This window comes from Eleginops maclovinus, chromosome 8 (assembly GCF_036324505.1).
Source record: "Eleginops maclovinus isolate JMC-PN-2008 ecotype Puerto Natales chromosome 8, JC_Emac_rtc_rv5, whole genome shotgun sequence".
Lineage (NCBI taxonomy): Eukaryota > Metazoa > Chordata > Actinopteri > Perciformes > Eleginopidae > Eleginops > Eleginops maclovinus.
Genome location: NC_086356.1, coordinates 19304562 through 19322299, shown reverse-complemented (window position 1 = coordinate 19322299; position 17738 = coordinate 19304562). Strand labels below are relative to the sequence as shown.

At 45.9% G+C, this 17738-nt stretch overlaps 1 protein-coding gene across 3 annotated transcripts; it reads right to left on the bottom strand.

Moving 5' to 3' along the window:
- Positions 1-14130: 14130 nt before the first annotated feature.
- On the bottom strand, positions 14131-17738 carry LOC134868826 (52 kDa repressor of the inhibitor of the protein kinase-like). 3 transcript variants are annotated; one of them, XR_010166321.1, is made up of 3 exons: positions 14920-17738; positions 14458-14569; positions 14131-14315 (listed from the first exon to the last, which is right to left on the bottom strand). XR_010166321.1 is itself a non-coding variant. In XM_063890141.1 (2 exons), exon 1 carries the CDS (start codon positions 17428-17430, stop codon positions 14953-14955), a length of 2478 nt encoding a protein of 825 aa, XP_063746211.1. In that variant the 5' UTR covers positions 17431-17738; the 3' UTR covers positions 14131-14569; positions 14920-14952. The 3 variants fall into 3 exon arrangements, 1 of the variants encoding a protein (XP_063746211.1); XR_010166320.1 differs by having other exon boundaries at positions 14458-17738; XM_063890141.1 differs by having other exon boundaries at positions 14131-14569.

The following is a 17738-nucleotide window of genomic DNA, read 5'->3' as shown; positions in this document are numbered from 1 at the left end:
GCCTGTTTACTATTGGTTAAGAGGGCTGCAGAAACAGATTCACAATGCAGAGCTGCAGGCTCACAATGCAGAGCTGCAGGCTCGGAGAAAAGAAAGTAACTTTCTCTGGTTCTGCTGCTTGAACCCTGAGAAGTTAAGAGACTCAGTGTTGAAGATCTGCAGCTTCTGTCCTCTGTGGAATTGCCGGCTTTTAGAAAGCTTGACAACCAAATCCCCGTTAACACACCAATGACAAGGTGAGCTAACGTTGCCATAGAGACTCGTTCATATACAGCAGGTTACAGGGCCGTGCAGAGGCTCCACTAACATGTTATTAATAACACACAGTAATGTTACCGGTATCACATATCATGCAACCCCCTTAAACGGAGCATAGCTACGTTTAATTTCAGCATACTGCAATAGATAGCTTTAATTAATGAGCTGAAATAAACTACATGTTAGCATTTAAAGCCATACTTTTGCGGTTATTTTGGTGAAAGTAACTCAAAAGTAGTGTAACCAGGGACGGATTAAGAGTCATTGGGCCCCTGGGCCTGTGACGACGAGAAAAGGCTCCTTCAATAAATTACTCACACAAACAGTTCAGAACACACGACTCACAAACACGTTTCAGAAGCAGGAAATGTTACGATTCAAATGAACATAATAAACATAGGCTATGCCATAAACTGTCCGCCTCCACTTAATACACGCCGCTCCATTTTACATTGACTTAACTGTTAGTATTGTAACCATCCCTGTCCAGACTGCCTGTCCACAGTTTTCTAACTAGCGCCCTCTATTGACACATCCAGCTATGTCATAGTAATAATAATAATTATTATTATTATAATTATTAGTATTATATTTATACATTTTGTATAACTTATTATTATTATAAAGAGAAACAATATTCTAACCTTTGAAAGGGGGGCCCAGCTTGCAAAAGGTTGAGAACCCCTCATAGCAGTGGGAAGTAGGGGTGCTGGAGGTCTGGTCCCGACAGTTGGAATATCGTAGCAGCCCCGCCAGTTGACAAAAAAAACCTAACGATAAAATACATAAACTATTAAATGCATAAAATGTCTAAAATTTAAAATTATGTTGTGTAATATGGTTTAATACAGTTTCTTAATTATTACAAAAATAATCTTCAAAACGTTTTCGATAGCGCTGTGCATTCTGGTTATATCAGATGTCATATGAAGTAGCCACGGGATTGTTTAAGCTAAAATGGCAGCCTGAACGTTAAAATGGCACAGAAACGAATTTCAGATTTTTTCAGTGGATTACCAATACCAGTGTCTAAAACCAGTAGGTCTACACCACCAGAGTGTCTCCAGATTGGAGAAACGGAAACAAATCCAGCTAGCAGCAGCAGTTCATCCTCCGTTTCAGAAGATGCAGAGATCACTGACACAAGTGATGACGGTAATAACGGCCCTCCAAAGCCCGCCACGTCTCTGCACAATGCTGCTGCCACTGACAGTGGATGTGTACCCACTGAGCCTTTCCAACCGTTGAACTTTAATTTTCCTGGTCGACGTTGTGGGAATGAAACGTACAGTCGTACATTTTCACCATCCTGGTTTAACAGGTGGAAGTGGCTACATTATGTTCCAGAGATAGATCGTGTCTTGTGTTTTGCTTGCCTGAGAGCCAAAGAAAAAAGACTGATCAATGCTGATAGTGTTCGTGCAGACAACCCATTTCTGTCGGGTGGTTTCGGAAACTGGCGTAAGGCTACCTCAAAATTCAACGAACATGAAAAATCTAAACTGCACACAGACTCCATTCAGAGACTTGCTGCACTGGAAGGCACACCGATTAACGCTCTCTTATCTGATGCGGTTTGCAAACAACAGGCGACTGCTCGTCATGTTTTGGAACTACTGTTCAGAAGTATTCGTTTTTTGGGCAGCAAAGGTATTCCGTTCAGGGGAGACACTACACGTGATGGTATACTGTTTGGATACATGCTGGAGCGAACATATGATCTTCCGAAGGAAAGAGAGTGGATTATGAGACGAGACAATTGGATGTCAAACACCATACAGAACGAGATCATTCAACAGTTCGCGCATGCAATTCAGAGGAACATTGTCGCCAATTCTTCCGAATCCATGTTTTATGGACTAGTTGCTGATGGCACTACTGACATTAGCACCACAGAACAGTTCTCATGTTGTTTGCAGTTTGTTGACAGCAGCCTGGAGGCGCATTGCTTGTTTTGGGGTTTTTATAATGCTCCTGACTCTACCGGACAAACTTTATTTTCTTGCATCAAGGATGTGTTTTCGAGACTGAACATTCCGATTGAAAGACTTATTGCTTATTGTTTTGATGGCGCTAGTAATATGTCCGGCTGTTTCTCAGGAGTCCAGGCCCGTCTGAAAGAACTGTGCCCTCTGTCCATGTACGTTCACTGCAACAACCACGCACTTGATTTAGTTCTCCAAGAAGTCGCCTGCGAAGTTGGCCTAGTGGCCGATACATTAAACTTTGTGCGGGGTGTTGCTGGTGTGATACGAGAGTCGTCAAAGCGTAAACAGCTTTATGAATCGCTTTTCAGTAGTTGCGACGAGGTTGCAGTTAACATCCTAGGCCTGTGCCCAACCAGGTGGTGTGTGCGGGCCACAGCCATCAGGCGCATATGTTCATCTTACAACACTCTGCTGGCCACACTAACGTTGTTGAAAGATGACAAAACCACAAGAGGTGACAGCAGAGCAAAGATTGTCGGGCTGTGGAAGCAAGCCCGTAAAGGCAGAACTCTCTTCGGCCTGCTCTGTTGCCAGGCACTGTTTGAACCGTGTGAGGCTGTGGCACGGAAGCTGCAGAGCTCCACAATGAGTGCGCTTGGCACACTTGAGTGCGCAAATGTACTGAAAAACAGCATTGCGGCCCTTCGAGACGACCCAAATGTTGTGCAGATGTTTCAGAAGGTGGAAGAACATTCCTCAAGAATGGATCTCAAAATGCCAGAAACGAGAGAGAGCAGAACCCCGGCACGATTTAGGCAAACTGCAGAGCCAGAAGCACTCACTTGCAGCGCACCAACAGCCTCTTGGAAACGGGAATTCTATGAGGCTGTCGATCTAGTTTCAGGGGAGCTTCAAAGAAGGTTCGACCAAGAGACTTTGACGCTAGCGGGGAAAAGAGAGAGGGCAGTTATAGCAGCAGCACAGGGAGAAACAGTGGACTTGGACAGCCTTCAGCTTCCTATGGAGCTGGACAACTGCCGCCTTGATCTCCAGCTTAAAATGCTGAACACTGTCACCAAGGAGTCTCGGTGCACCACAGTTAAAGATGTAGCAGCACGTCTTTGTAATCTCCATCCACAGACGAGAGCTCTCTTTTCTGAGGTTGAGAAAGTCATCCAGTTATGTCTGGCTCTGCCAATATCAGTGGCCTCATCGGAACGATCGTTCTCCACTTTGAGAAGGTTAAAGACTTGGTTAAGGTCCACAATGACACAGAAGAGGCTGACGCATCTTTCATTGATGAATGTCCACAAAGACATTATGGACGATGTGGACATGAATGCGCTCATGAGAGATTTTATTTCCATGACGCCTGAGCGTCAGTCCGTGTTTGGAGTAGTACTGTGAAAGGCCCAACGGTAAGCGCTTGATTTGATCAGCTCAGCTGCCGCCGAGCAGTGTACTGTAAATAGTTCGACGCTGACTTTTTTGTTTTTCATGTCAGTTGAGATTGTTGAGATATAATAACTGTTCTCAGTTGTGTGCGATTCTAAGGTACAGCCTATAAAAGGTTGAACTAAATGCTTGTTCAGTAGTAGTTGATGCCGTAGTAGCTCTGACCGTGAGACTGATGTGTCAGAGCACACCGAATAAATACGCCAAGTACGGCTAAAGATAATTCACTCTCCGTGTATGCTTTTCCTCCGAATGCAACGTTATCTGTGCAACAGTAGTGCACCACAGCTCAACAGATACTAATAGACATATTGTGCATTCTTCCCTGCCCCTGAGAACACTGCAGGTTTCTGTTGATGCTTGTTTGGTTTAATGTTTTTTCGGAAGTCGCTCATTTACAATACCGTCTTTAAAGCTGTAAACATTTTTTTATTGAAATAAGTAGTCTTTTGTTTTAGTGTTCACATCACAGTAGCCTATCTGGTTTACAATGAAATACATCGTGTGGTGTTTAAATATTGCGCACACGTATGCCTGTCTTTTATTTAGCCTATCGGAACACCTCTCAGTCTTCAGCACCCCCAACCCAAATCATCTTCCCACGGCTATGGAACCCCTGCCTTATGGTATATCCTACCCCATTCTAACTGATTTAAGGGCCCTTTTCTGATATAAAGGGATGAATAACATTCATAAGCTGTGGTTCAGGGGCCCTATATGACCTATCATATGCCATTCTATTTAATTTAAGGGGGGGAGCTTTATCGTATGAGGGATGAATTAATTACACAACCCATGGCATATGATTGAGGGGCCCTATTGAGATATATTACATAATATAACCAATGTTTCCGAGAACCAGCACCTTATCGTGGTGGAGAGGTTTGTGTGCCCCGATGAACCTGGGGGCTGTGTTGTCTGGAACCTTGTGTTCCTGGTAGGGTCTCCCATGGCAAATTGGTCTCAGGTAAGGGGCCAGACTAAGATTGGTTCAAAAAGACTCCATGAATAACACACTTGGAAGCGAGGATACCCGGCCCGGAGGAAGCCCGGGGTCCCCTTCTGGAGCCAGGCCCAGAAGGAGGACTCGTCAGCGAGCGTCTGGTGGCCGGGCTTGCCACGGAGCCCGGCCGGGCACAGCCCGAAAAAGCAACGTGGGCAACACCTCCGCTTCTCCGTCCCGCGGGCCCACCACCTACGGGAAACAACTATGGGGTCGGGTGCGCTGCCAGAAGGGTGGCAGTGAAAGCAGAGGTTCTCGACGGACCAGACTCAGGCGACAGAAGCTGGCTTTGGGGACGTGGAATGTCACCTCTCTGGTGGGGAAGGAGCCGGAGTTTGTGCGGGAGGTGGATCGTTACCAGTTGGATCTGGTGGGGCTCACCTCTACGCACAGCGTCTGCTCTGGAACCTTACTTCTGGATAGGGGTTGGACTCTATTCTTCTCCGGAGTTGCCCAAGGTGTGAGGCGCCGAGCGGGTGTGGGGATACTCACAAGCCCCCGGTTGAGTGCTGCTTTGTTGGAGTTTACCCCAGTGGACGAGAGGGTCACCTCCCTACGCCTGCGGGTCATGGGGGGGAAAACTCTGACTGTTGTGTGTGTTTATGCACCAAACAGCAGTTCAGAGTATTCGGCCTTCTTGGAGACCCTGAAAGAAGTCCTGTATGGGGCTCCTGAAGGGGACTCCTTAGTCTTGCTGGGAGACTTCAACGCACACGTGGGCAATGATGGAGACACTTGGAGGGGCGTGATTGGGAGGAACGGCCCCCCTGATCTGAACCGGAGTGGTGGTTTGCTACTGGACTTCTATGCTAGTCATGGATTGGCCATAACAAACACCATGTTCGAACATAAGGATGCTCATAAGTGTACGTGGTACCAGAGCACATGATCGATTTTGTTATCGTATCATCGGACCTGAAGCCGCATGTTTTGGACACTCGGGTGAAGAGAGGGGCGGAGTTAACTGATCACCATCTGGTGGTGAGTTGGGTCGAGTGGCGGGGGAAGCCTCTGGACAGACCTGGTAAGCCCAAACGTGTAGTGCGGGTGAACTGGGAATGTTTGGAGGAGTCCCAAGTCCAGGAGGCCTTCAACTCACACCTCCGGCGGAGCTTTTCAGGCATCCCTGTGGAGGCTGGGGACATTGAACCAGAGTGGGCGGTGTTCAAAGCCTCTATTGCCGAAGCTGCGGCGGGGAGCTGTGGTCTCAAAGTCTTAGGTGTCTCAAGGGGCGGTAACCCTCGAACCTCGTGGTGGACACCGGTGGTCAGGGAAGCTGTCCGACTGAAGAAGGAGGCCTTCCGGGATATGTTATCCCTGGGTACTCCTGACGCAGTTGCAAGGTATCGACTGGCCCGAAGGGCAGCAGCCTCAGCCGTGGCCGAGGCAAAGCAGCGGGTGTGGGAGAAGTTCGGAGAAGCCATGGAGAAGGACTTTCGGTCGGCACCAAAGTTGTTCTGGAAAACCGTCCGACACCTCAGGAGGGGGAAGCAGGTAACCATCCAAGCTGTGTACAGTAAGGATGGGACGCTGTTGACTTCAACTGATAGTGTGTTAGGGCGGTGGAAGGAACACTTTGAGGAACTCCTGAATCCGACAACTCCACCCTCTATGTTAGAAGTGGAGCTGGAGTATGAAAGGGGATCAACTCCAATATCATAGGGGGAAGTCACTGATGTAGTCAAACAACTCCACAGTGGCAAAGCCCCGGGGGTGGATGAGATCCACCCAGAAATGCTGAAGGCTCTGGGTGTTGAGGGACTGTCATGGTTGACACGTCTCATCAACATTGCGTGGAAGTCGGAAACAGTACCGACGGAGTGGCAGACCGGGGTGGTGGTTCCTCTTTTTAAAAAGGGGGATCAGAGGGTGTGTGCCAATTACAGAGGCATCACATTACTCAGCCTCCCCGGGAACGTTTCCTCTAAGGTGCTGGAAAGGAGGGTCCGGCCGATTGTCGAACCTCAGATTGAAGAGGAACAATGAGGTTTTCGTCCTGGTCATGGAACGACGGACCAGCTTTTCACTCTCGCAAGGATCCTGGAGGGGGCCTGGGAGTACGCTCATCCGGTCTACATGTGCTTTGTGGATTTGGAGAAGGCGTATGACCGGGTTCCCAGGGAGATACTGTGGGAGGTGCTGCGGGAGTATGGGGTGAGGGGGTCTCTACTCAGGGCCATCCAATCTCTGTACTCTCAAAGCGAGAGCTGTGTCCGGGTCCTCGGCAGCACGTCAGACCGATTTCCGGTGAGGGTTGGCCTCCGCCAGGGCTGCGCTTTGTCACCAGTCCTGTTTGTGATATTCATGGACAGGATTTCGAGGCGTAGTCGTGGGGGAGGGGGTCTGCAGTTCGGTGGGCTAAGGATTGCACCACTGCTTTTTGCCGATGATGTGGTCCTAATGGCTTCATCGGTCTGTGACTTTCAGCACTCACTGGATCGGTTCGCGGTCGAGTGTGAAGCGGCTGGGATGAGGATCAGCACCTCCAAATTGGAGGCCATGGTTTTCAGCAGGAAACCGATGGACTGTCCACTCCAGGTAGGGAATGAAGCCTTACCCCAAGTGAAGGAGTTCAAGTATCTCGGGGTCTTGTTCTCGAGTGAGGGAACAATGGAACATGAGATGGGCCGGAGAATCGGAGCAGCGGGAGCGGTACTGCAGTCGCTTTACCGCACCGTTGTGACGAAAAGAGAGCTGAGCCAGAAGGCAAAGCTCTCTGTCTACCGGGCCATCTTCGTTCCTACCCTCACCTATGGTCATGAAGGATGGGTCATGACCGAAAGAACGAGATCGCGGATACAAGCGGCCGAAATGGGATTTCTCCGCAGGGTGGCTGGCATCTCCCTTAGGGATAAGGTGAGAAGTTCAGTCATCCGGGAGGGACTCGGAGTAGAAGCGCTGCTCCTTCGTGTTGAAAGGAGCCAGTTGAGGTGGTTCGGGCATCTGAAGGATGCCACCTGGGCGCCTCCCTAGGGAGGTGTTCCAGGCACGTCCAGCTGGGAAGAGACCGAGGGGTAGACCTAGGACCAGGTGGAGGGATTATATCTTTGGACACAAAGAGTTGTGCAATGCATGCGTCGTCAGTGTTACCAAAGCTCAGCATTTGGTTATTATAGTACTAAGTCAGGGTCTTAAACAATCAGAGGGGGCTTTAAACCATTAACTGTGTTAATCTGACTCTGTACCCTCCAGAGATCTCTAACTCCACCGGTAAATCATGAGTCATGACCTTTCTTTAGTGTGAACTGTAGCCTGAAGAATCAAATGAATGCCCCATATTATAAAAGTTGTTTTCCTTTATGTTAAAGTACCAATACAGCATGCCAAAATACAAGCCTGTTTTAAATCAGACATCTAAAATGTAAGAACTGGCTGCAGCTAGACAGAGCTGTTGTACAGGGTTAGGTTCCAGGCACGTCCAGCTGGGAAGAGACCGAGGGGTAGACCTAGGACCAGGTGGAGGGATTATATCTCTTCGCTGGCCTTGGAGCGCCTTGGAATCCCCCAGTCAGAGCTGGTTGATGTGGCCAGGGAAAGGAAAGTTTGGGGCTCTCTGCTGGAGCTGTTACCTCCGCGACCCTGACGGAAAAGCGGGAGAAGATGGATGGATGGATGAATATAACCAATGTTATATAAGATAAGATAAGATAAGATTCAACTTTTATTGTCATTGCACAGAGTACAGAGGACAACGAAATGCGGTCTCTGCATTTGACCCATCCTAGTGTTAGGAGCAGTGGGCTGCCATTATGTACGGCGCCCGGGGAGCAGTGTAGGTAACCAGTGTCTTGCTCAGGGACACCACGGTGGCACTAGGTCTTTCGGGGACTTGAACTGGTGACCTTCCAGTTCCCAGGACTTCGCTACCACCGCCCTACTTCGCCACCACCGCCCTATATGGCTTCAGGGCCCCATTAATTGTATTATGTTGTAGAGACAATGTTGAAATGGTAGCGCAGAGGCTTGGGCTTCAGGGTCCCCTTGGCCCTTGGGCCCCAGGCTGGCCTGGGCCTGGTAGGCCCGTGTAGTAATCCATCCTTGAGTGTAACCCATTACAGTTCAGAGACAGTAATAATCTAATGTAACTTATTACTTTAAAAAGACAGTAATAAGTAATATGTACTGTATTACATTTTGGAAGTAACTTGCCCAACACTGCTTGTACTTAAATAAAAGTAAAAGTACCAGAGTGTAGGAATACTCTGTGACAAGTAGTCTGCAATCAGACTGTACAACCACAACAGCCCCTGGTATAAACCAGTGGTGGGTAGTAACGCGTTACAAGTAACGCAAATGAGTAAAAAAGTACTTTTTTCGGGTAACGAGTACTTTCCACGTACCTTTTTTAAGTCTGCACTTTTACTCTTAATCGAGTAAATATTTGAACTAGAATTCTACTCTTTTTACTCGATTACATTTTCCATTGTGCCTTCATTAAAATGAGTATTTTGATAAAAGTACACATATCTTCGTTAACTGGAATACAAGCCTACAGGTTAGAGATGCGCCCTCCCCCGGTTGCAACATTGTTGCGATTCCAAAGCCGAGGAGATGAGTCCACCGTTAAATTGGGAGTGAGGACTAGAAACGCCGTGGATACAGAGATTGACGGTAGTAAAACTGGAGCAGCTCATTACTGTGGTCAACCCCTGGCCACATCTGGCCACACTCTTCCTTCCCATGTGAAGGAAGGGAGAAAACTTCATAATGAAGTGCTTACTATGTCACCCTAAGCTGACCACGATATCAGCAAACACGTTGAGGTTGCATTGTTTTCTATCAGTGGCTGGCTAGCGCGAGCTAGTCCTAGCTGCATTCGACCCAGAACAAGCCTAGCTAGCAGTAGTTTGCTATTGCTTAACAGTATAACTTTAGTTGAATATATGCTTCAGGAAGTGTGGACAACAGAATGTAACTGAATAAATGCAGCAATTATGTTGCAGGCCAGGGAATCCCAAAGTGTGGTGCGCGCACCGATGAAACATGTAATGGTGGTTTGGTGTAAAAATATTACACAGTGTTGTTTTTTAAGTGGGATTTTTCCATAGGCTACAATAAAAAACAGGAACAATAAACATTTCCTTTGTAATCCCTTTTATTTTAAATCAAAAAACTATAATTTATTAGTTTTTTATAGAAACGTAGAAGACTCCGTTTCACTGTAGTCTTGGATATATGCGCGCCAACTCGTTTCATTCATTCTTTCAAATATGATTAACTGGCTGAAATCAGGGAAACTGTCAAGTGGAACGTCTCTTGACAAAGTTATCTATATGGCGATAAACAAAGCTTTGTTGCGTTTTTTTGGGGGGTGCGTCAACCCGGTTGGGACGTAGAAGGGGGTGCGCCGCAAAAAGAGTTTGCGATCTGCTCTTGTAGGCAATTTTGTAGATTGCTGAACCAAATGTGATGGTTGGTAACTTGTTCTAGCTATCATGTTCTGGTCGTGCAACAAACTTGTTAGCTGGAGACCTAGCAGCTAGTTCTACCCTAGCAAATAACACTATTCTCTAGGCTTGTAGGCTATCAAGTTAAACCAGTCAATGCTAGCGCGATTGTTTCAAGGTCATTTTAAAATAAGGCGCCAAATTATCAATATGCTATAATGTAACTTAATATTTAGCAGGACGAATGATATTGCACATACCAGGGGTACATTAAGTAAAACGAAAATTGTGCAATGAAATACTTTTGGAGATTATCTTTTAATTTTGCAAACTTGAGCAGCATGAGTTTAAGTCAGCCCAATGTATAACACGTCTGTTATCTTAGCCTATAGTGCTATCTGATATAACTAAAGTCAGTCTCCAGTCAGAGACAAACACCTACATGGGCTGGCTACTACCCATCATTTACTTTCTGGAAGAGAAGTTGGTGAATATGGATCAAAAAGTGAAGTGAAGGTCTGCCTCCCACTCCTCCATTGTCTGCACCATGGTCTGAAAGAGCACTTTCAGGAAATAACAAAGGACCCGGAGCTTATCGCTGCGGCAATACTGCTGCCAAAATTCAAAAACAAGTGGACAAATCAGAAAAACATCCTCAGGCTCGGTAAGGTTTGTTAAACACTAAATACAAGGATTGATGTTACATTTTAGAGATGGCCAGGGAAAATATATGAGTATATAATATATAATAATAACTTAAACTTATATAGCGCCTTTCATGGTAAGGTCACTTTACAAATAGGGATATATATATATATAATATAATACTAATATATATTAATATATACTCATACTGTATGTCCTTGTCCATTTCTACAGGGCTGGACTACATCAGGCGACACACTGAATCCGAGGCAGAAATTGAGGAAGACCCAGAAGAGGATGACGACTTCTTTTCCAGTATGAAGGTCAAGAAAACAAATGAATTGGAAGGCTACCTGTCCTGTCTTCTGAAAAAATGAACCTCTTCACTAATTTTCTGCTCTCAAGAAACGGTCCATAAAAATAAACACTGCACTTCCTGCTGACCGACGACTGACCGACCAACCATAGACTGTATAACCGACTGTATAATGAGCAAGAAACAAGTTTGCTATCTTCACAATAAATAAAATCTTTGTTCAAATGACTCGCGTTCCACGACCACCGACCAATCATAAGCAAGATAAACCACAGCCCGCTTTTTTACCCATCGGTCCCTCTTGGAGTGGAGTGCTCAGTCGTCAGCGAGTGGTTCTTCTGGACAATTTTCGGGATACGTTACAGATACAAGTTTTGAGGTAAATCTAGTAGCAGGTACTCTGGCAAAAACATTGTATGCTGTATCATTTTAACGTTGCAGAAGTAAAATTATTTTAGCCAAATAAAGTGTATTAACATGCTTAAGCTTATCAGCTTGTTAGGTTGCTAGCTAACCTCAGTGAATTGTGTTAAAGTTAGCCTAGCTAGACCAGTTCTACGTCACCTCGTTCAATGCGAACAGAATGCGTTTGTGAAGGCTGATCTCCACAGCATCCGTCCTGTTACTGATATTACTGGCGGCTGTCATTGTGGTCAGATATGAGAGGGATGAAAACGAACACGTAATGAACAAATACACATCCGTGTGTGGTTTAGTGAGTAGCTAGTAGTGGTGCAACAGATCATCATTGATCCGTGATCCGTTCGGATCAATTATTTCGGTTTCGCATTCATCAACTTTTTAGTAGCTACGAAAAGTTTGGAGTTACGAACAAACTCTACAAACGCTGGCGACCGTGTGTAGAGTTTGTTTAAAGTAAGCACATATAACGCTTCACTGTTGGAAATGACAGTATTCATATTGCGCTGTGTTATGTACACAAGACGCAGATGACTTTGAAACACGCGCATAGCCGTGGGAAGTAGGGGTGCTGGGGGTGCTGCAGCACCCCCTGCTGGAGGTCTGGTCCCGACAGTTGGAATATCGTAGCAGCCCCGCCAGTTGACAAAAAAAAACTAACGATAAAATACATAAACTATTAAATGCATAAAATGTCTAAAATTTAAAATTATGTTGTGTAATATGGTTTAATACAGTTTCTTAATTATTACAAAAATAATCTTCAAAACGTTTTCGATAGCGCTGTGCATTCTGGTTATATCAGATGTCATATGAAGTAGCCACGGGATTGTTTAAGCTAAAATGGCAGCCGGACAAACTTTATTTTCTTGCATCAAGCAACACATCTTGCATGTGTTTTTGAGACTGAACATTCCGATTGAAAGACTTATTGCTTATTGTTTTGATGGCGCTAGTAATATGTCCGGCTGTTTCTCAGGAGTCCAGGCCCGTCTGAAAGAACTGTGCCCTCTGTCCATGTACGTTCACTGCAACAACCACGCACTTGATTTAGTTCTCCAAGAAGTCGCCTGCGAAGTTGGCCTAGTGGCCGATACATTAAACTTTGTGCGGGGTGTTGCTGGTGTGATACGAGAGTCGTCAAAGCGTAAACAGCTTTATGAATCGCTTTTCAGTAGTTGCGATGAGGTTGCAGTTAACATCCTAGGCCTGTGCCCAACCAGGTGGTGTGTGCGGGCCACAGCCATCAGGCGCATATGTTCATCTTACAACACTCTGCTGGCCACACTAACGTTGTTGAAAGATGACAAAACCACAAGAGGTGACAGCAGAGCAAAGATTGTCGGGCTGTGGAAGCAAGCCCGTAAAGGCAGAACTCTCTTCGGCCTGCTCTGTTGCCAGGCACTGTTTGAACCGTGTGAGGCTGTGGCACGGAAGCTGCAGAGCTCCACAATGAGTGCGCTTGGCACACTTGAGTGCGCAAATGTACTGAAAAACAGCATTGCGGCCCTTCGAGACGACCCAAATGTTGTGCAGATGTTTCAGAAGGTGGAAGAACATTCCTCAAGAATGGATCTCAAAATGCCAGAAACGAGAGAGAGCAGAACCCCGGCTCGATTTAGGCAAACTGCAGAGCCAGAAGCACTCACTCGCAGCGCACCAACAGCCTCTTGGAAACGGGAATTCTATGAGGCTGTCGATCTAGTTTCAGGGGAGCTTCAAAGAAGGTTCGACCAAGAGACTTTGACGCTAGCGGGGAAAAGAGAGAGGGCAGTTATAGCAGCAGCACAGGGAGAAACAGTGGACTTGGACAGCCTTCAGCTTCCTATGGAGCTGGACAACTGCCGCCTTGATCTCCAGCTTAAAATGCTGAACACTGTCACCAAGGAGTCTCGGTGCACCACAGTTAAAGATGTAGCAGCACGTCTTTGTAATCTCCATCCACAGACGAGAGCTCTCTTTTCTGAGGTTGAGAAAGTCATCCAGTTATGTCTGGCTCTGCCAATATCAGTGGCCTCATCAGAACGATCGTTCTCCACTTTGAGAAGGTTAAATGAATGTCCACAAAGACATTATGGACGATGTGGACATGAATGCGCTCATGAGAGATTTTATTTCCATGACGCCTGAGCGTCAGTCCGTGTTTGGAGTAGTACTGTGAAAGGCCCAACGGTAAGCGCTTGATTTGATCAGCTCAGCTGCCGCCGAGCAGTGTACTGTAAATAGTTCGACGCTGACTTTTTTGTTTTTCATGTCAGTTGAGATTGTTGAGATATAATAACTGTTCTCAGTTGTGTGCGATTCTAAGGTACAGCCTATAAAAGGTTGAACTAAATGCTTGTTCAGTAGTAGTTGATGCCGTAGTAGCTCTGACCGTGAGACTGATGTGTCAGAGCACACCGAATAAATACGCCAAGTACGGCTAAAGATAATTCACTCTCCGTGTATGCTTTTCCTCCGAATGCAACGTTATCTGTGCAACAGTAGTGCACCACAGCTCAACAGATACTAATAGACATATTGTGCATTCTTCCCTGCCCCTGAGAACACTGCAGGTTTCTGTTGATGCTTGTTTGGTTTAATGTTTTTTCGGAAGTCGCTCATTTACAATACCGTCTTTAAAGCTGTAAACATTTTTTTATTGAAATAAGTAGCCTTTTGTTTTAGTGTTCACATCACAGTAGCCTATCTGGTTTACAATGAAATACACAGGCCCGTAGCCAGCATTGTGGTGGGGGGGGATCTTTTCCCCCCGAAAGTGGACTTCATTTGGCTCCCTACTCCAATGCCCCCTAAATACACCAGCACACTTCAAATCTTTTAATTTAGACATATTTTATTCATCGTCAAGTTTGTTGTGAGTCTGTTGTTGCTGTCCTTCATTTTTTGTCTGTTGCTCCCCACTGTTAACATAAATGGACATGAATTGCTTCAATTGAGCTATCTCTATAGTCATTAAAACTTTAACAAGAATGAAGAATTTGATATAAATGTAAGTGTTACTCAAACTTCCTACATCTGTGATTGTCTGTCTCTGTTGCTCACCTCAGTTGTCTGTTGCTTTCTTCCATTGCCTGTCTGTTGCTGCCCTCCATTGTCTGTCTCTGTTGTTGTTCTGTCTGTCTGTTGTTGCTGTCCTTTATTGTCTATCTCTCCACTGTTGACATAAATAGATAAGAATTACTTCATGAAGTACACTATCGGTATGGTCATTAAAACTTAAACATGAATTAATAATGATATAAATTGAAGTGTTCCAGAAAAGAGCTTTCAAACAGCATCAAAACCATCTCTTTGTAATTTAAATTGACATAATCAAGGTTGAATGTGTAGTGCCCTACCCTCTTACTTAAAACATTCTTAGTCCATTTCTCCCTTATATTAGTGCCAGATTCATGCAAATGCAGTTCTGGGGTTCTACCTTACCACTAAGAAGGCACACAAAGTTTGATTAAAATCTGTGTCGGTTGGGCCCCAAAGTGTCTGATTTCACGTGAAATGACCCACCCCCCATGTCTCCCTCTTCTTCTTCTATGGCTTCTATTGCATCAGAACGCTCATCAGCTCCAATCGTCTTGGGTGCATTTTTGAGTATAGATCGACAGCTTCATCCAGATCCAGAGCCATGTCGTAGTGGGTATGGATGAGAGCCAAGGATGACATGCGGTCCTCTCCCATGCTGCTCCGCATGAATGTGTTGAGTCTCCGGAGAACACTGGCAGACCTCTCACATTCGCAGGAGGTCACTGGCAAGGTGCATGCAATTTTCAGGAGTTTGAAGATGTTCGGATACATCATCTCATCACACTCTTTGATAGCTGAGGCACATGAGCTTGGTCTTTGGTGTAATGCTTTGACCTGCCACTTCAACTTCCACCGTTTCAGCTCCTGGTCAATGACCTCTGGTGATGGCAAGTCATCTTGGTACAGAGCGACTGCTTCAGAGATGTCCACCGTTACATCTGAGTTGCACTGGACAGATGGAATTAGGCCCATGAGCCTTGATGCGGTCACAGAGAGGGGACTAAATCTGGACTCAAACTCTGAAATGACATGGTCTAAGAAGGGTATCGTCATGTTCCGGAGATAGTACTCCTTCACTCCTTCAGCGGGTACATTTTCCCTGTGTTTCTGCCTTCCAGCTGCTCTCGGCTGGGTTGGTTCCACGTTGACCTGAGCAGCCATCCTAACTGCTTGTTCGTAGATTTGATTGAAGTCGTCGTCGATGGTCTCGCGGAGCTCCTTGTAGACAGACTTCACCTCATCAACCATGCTAAATGCCTCGATGATGTCGAGTGAGGTGCTTTGCAGTTTCACCGTGATGCCCGCCAGGTGGGATAAAACTTGGTATACGGTGAGGAATGTGAGGATGAATCCAAAGTTTTGTAGCCCACTCAAGAGACCATAGGCCTCTGCTTTGTACTTGCCCTCCCATCCACTGGTGACATCTTCACTGTACTCCTCTGTATGGAGACCCTGTGCCATGACTTCCAGAGCCTTAATAATGAAGACAAAGGCACTGTAGAAGTGACTGTAGGCATCATGCCGTGCTGCCCATCTTGTGCGGCTGAGGTCAATCAGGGGCTTCCGCTTTCCGGTAGAATGTGCCTCCTTATCTACAACCTCCTTGAGAAGGTGTTCCCTCTTCGGGCTGCAGGTGAAGAACATGACGATGTACTTCATCTTATCAATCATGTTGCGCACAACTGGAAGAGCACAAGAGCGTGCAATGACAAGGTTCAAGCAATGCCCATTGCAGTGCATATAAACTGCCTTAGGCGCATCCTTTTTTATCAAAGCTTGAACGCCAACATTTTCGCTGCTCATATTGCTGGCGCCATCGTACCCCTGGCCTCGACAGTCAGCAATCTCTATGCTTAGATGACTCAGCACATCTTTGATCGCGCTTGCAATGTGGCGACCTGTGATCCGTGGCAAAGTACAAATCTCAAGCAACTCCTCTCTGATATTTAAGTCTTTGTCCACGAAGCGAACACACATTGGCATCAGCTCTTCATTATGGGATGTGACCTCATCAGCTAGGACTGTGTACATCTGAGCATGCCTGACCTCTTCCACGATCTTGGCCTGAATCATGTGCTTCCCTATTACATCAATCATTTCATTTTGGCTTTGAGGTGATAGATATGTGGCATTTTTTAGCTTTGGTTTCTCCAAATGCTGCTTCAGCTTTTCATCGTGATTTGAAAGCAGTTTCAATAGGGCCAAGAAATTCCCAGGATTGCCACTACAATGCTGCTGCTCAGCTGATCCTCTCAGTGCAATGCATTGACGGCCACAGTAGAGAACAGCCTCTGCAACGCACTTGAGAATGTGCCTGTTCTCTTTGATGTTGGTCTCCTTTGCACTGTCCATACGGACTGATATCCGGGTATTGGGGTTTTCATGTGACTGTCGAAACAGTTTTGCTCTTTCAAATGCCACTAAATGGTTTGCTTTCGATTGGTGGCTTCCAATTATCTTCGTTTTCTTATGCCATTTACTGAAGGGCGCATTTATCAGTGAAGTTGACTGTTTCCTCTCTGTGGCATTGAGAAAGAGAGCACAGCATATGCAGAAAGCGCCATCGAGTTTCATGCTGTAAACCAGCCACCATCCATGCTCCTCAAACCAATCATACCTGAATGCCCTGTTGCACCCACCAATAAATGTAGTTGGGAAAATGAAATGTTTCGAAGGTCTGACGTGGTTTTTCACCAAATTGTACTTTTGGCCATCAGACATCTGACACACAGCCTGTGCTATTTCCTCAATAGATTTGGTTGCATCTATGAAGAAGCCAAGGTCACTGTCAAGTACAGAGCTCGGCTGGGCTACCTCACATTCTGCTGCCTGTCTCACTCTCACATCCTCAGCCACTTCAGGAGCTGCTGCATCTCTCTGCTCTTCCACTGCACTGTTACCTGGCAAGGCTGTTTCATTGCTGCTACTACTAGCTGCTGGTAGCTCACCCTCCACATGCTGACTCACTAAATAAATACAGCAAAAGAAAGACATTTAAGTCAATTTTAGAGTATTTCAAACCAGACATAATAATAATTTTATTCTCTGAATTATTTTATTTTCTATTGTGCACATAGAATTGTGAGGGTTTGGGTAATTTCATCAAGCAGATATATTGCATTTGTCATAAAACGGTTTTAACAAAAAGCACACACAACAAACGTCTGACAACAAACATCTGCACCTGAAACACAAACATCAGGTGCAGGGAAACTACACTGATTGACTCACATACACCCTATCCATGTTTAACCCCCTTTTTTTTTTACACCTCTATACTGTATTTTATTTACTATGGCCTT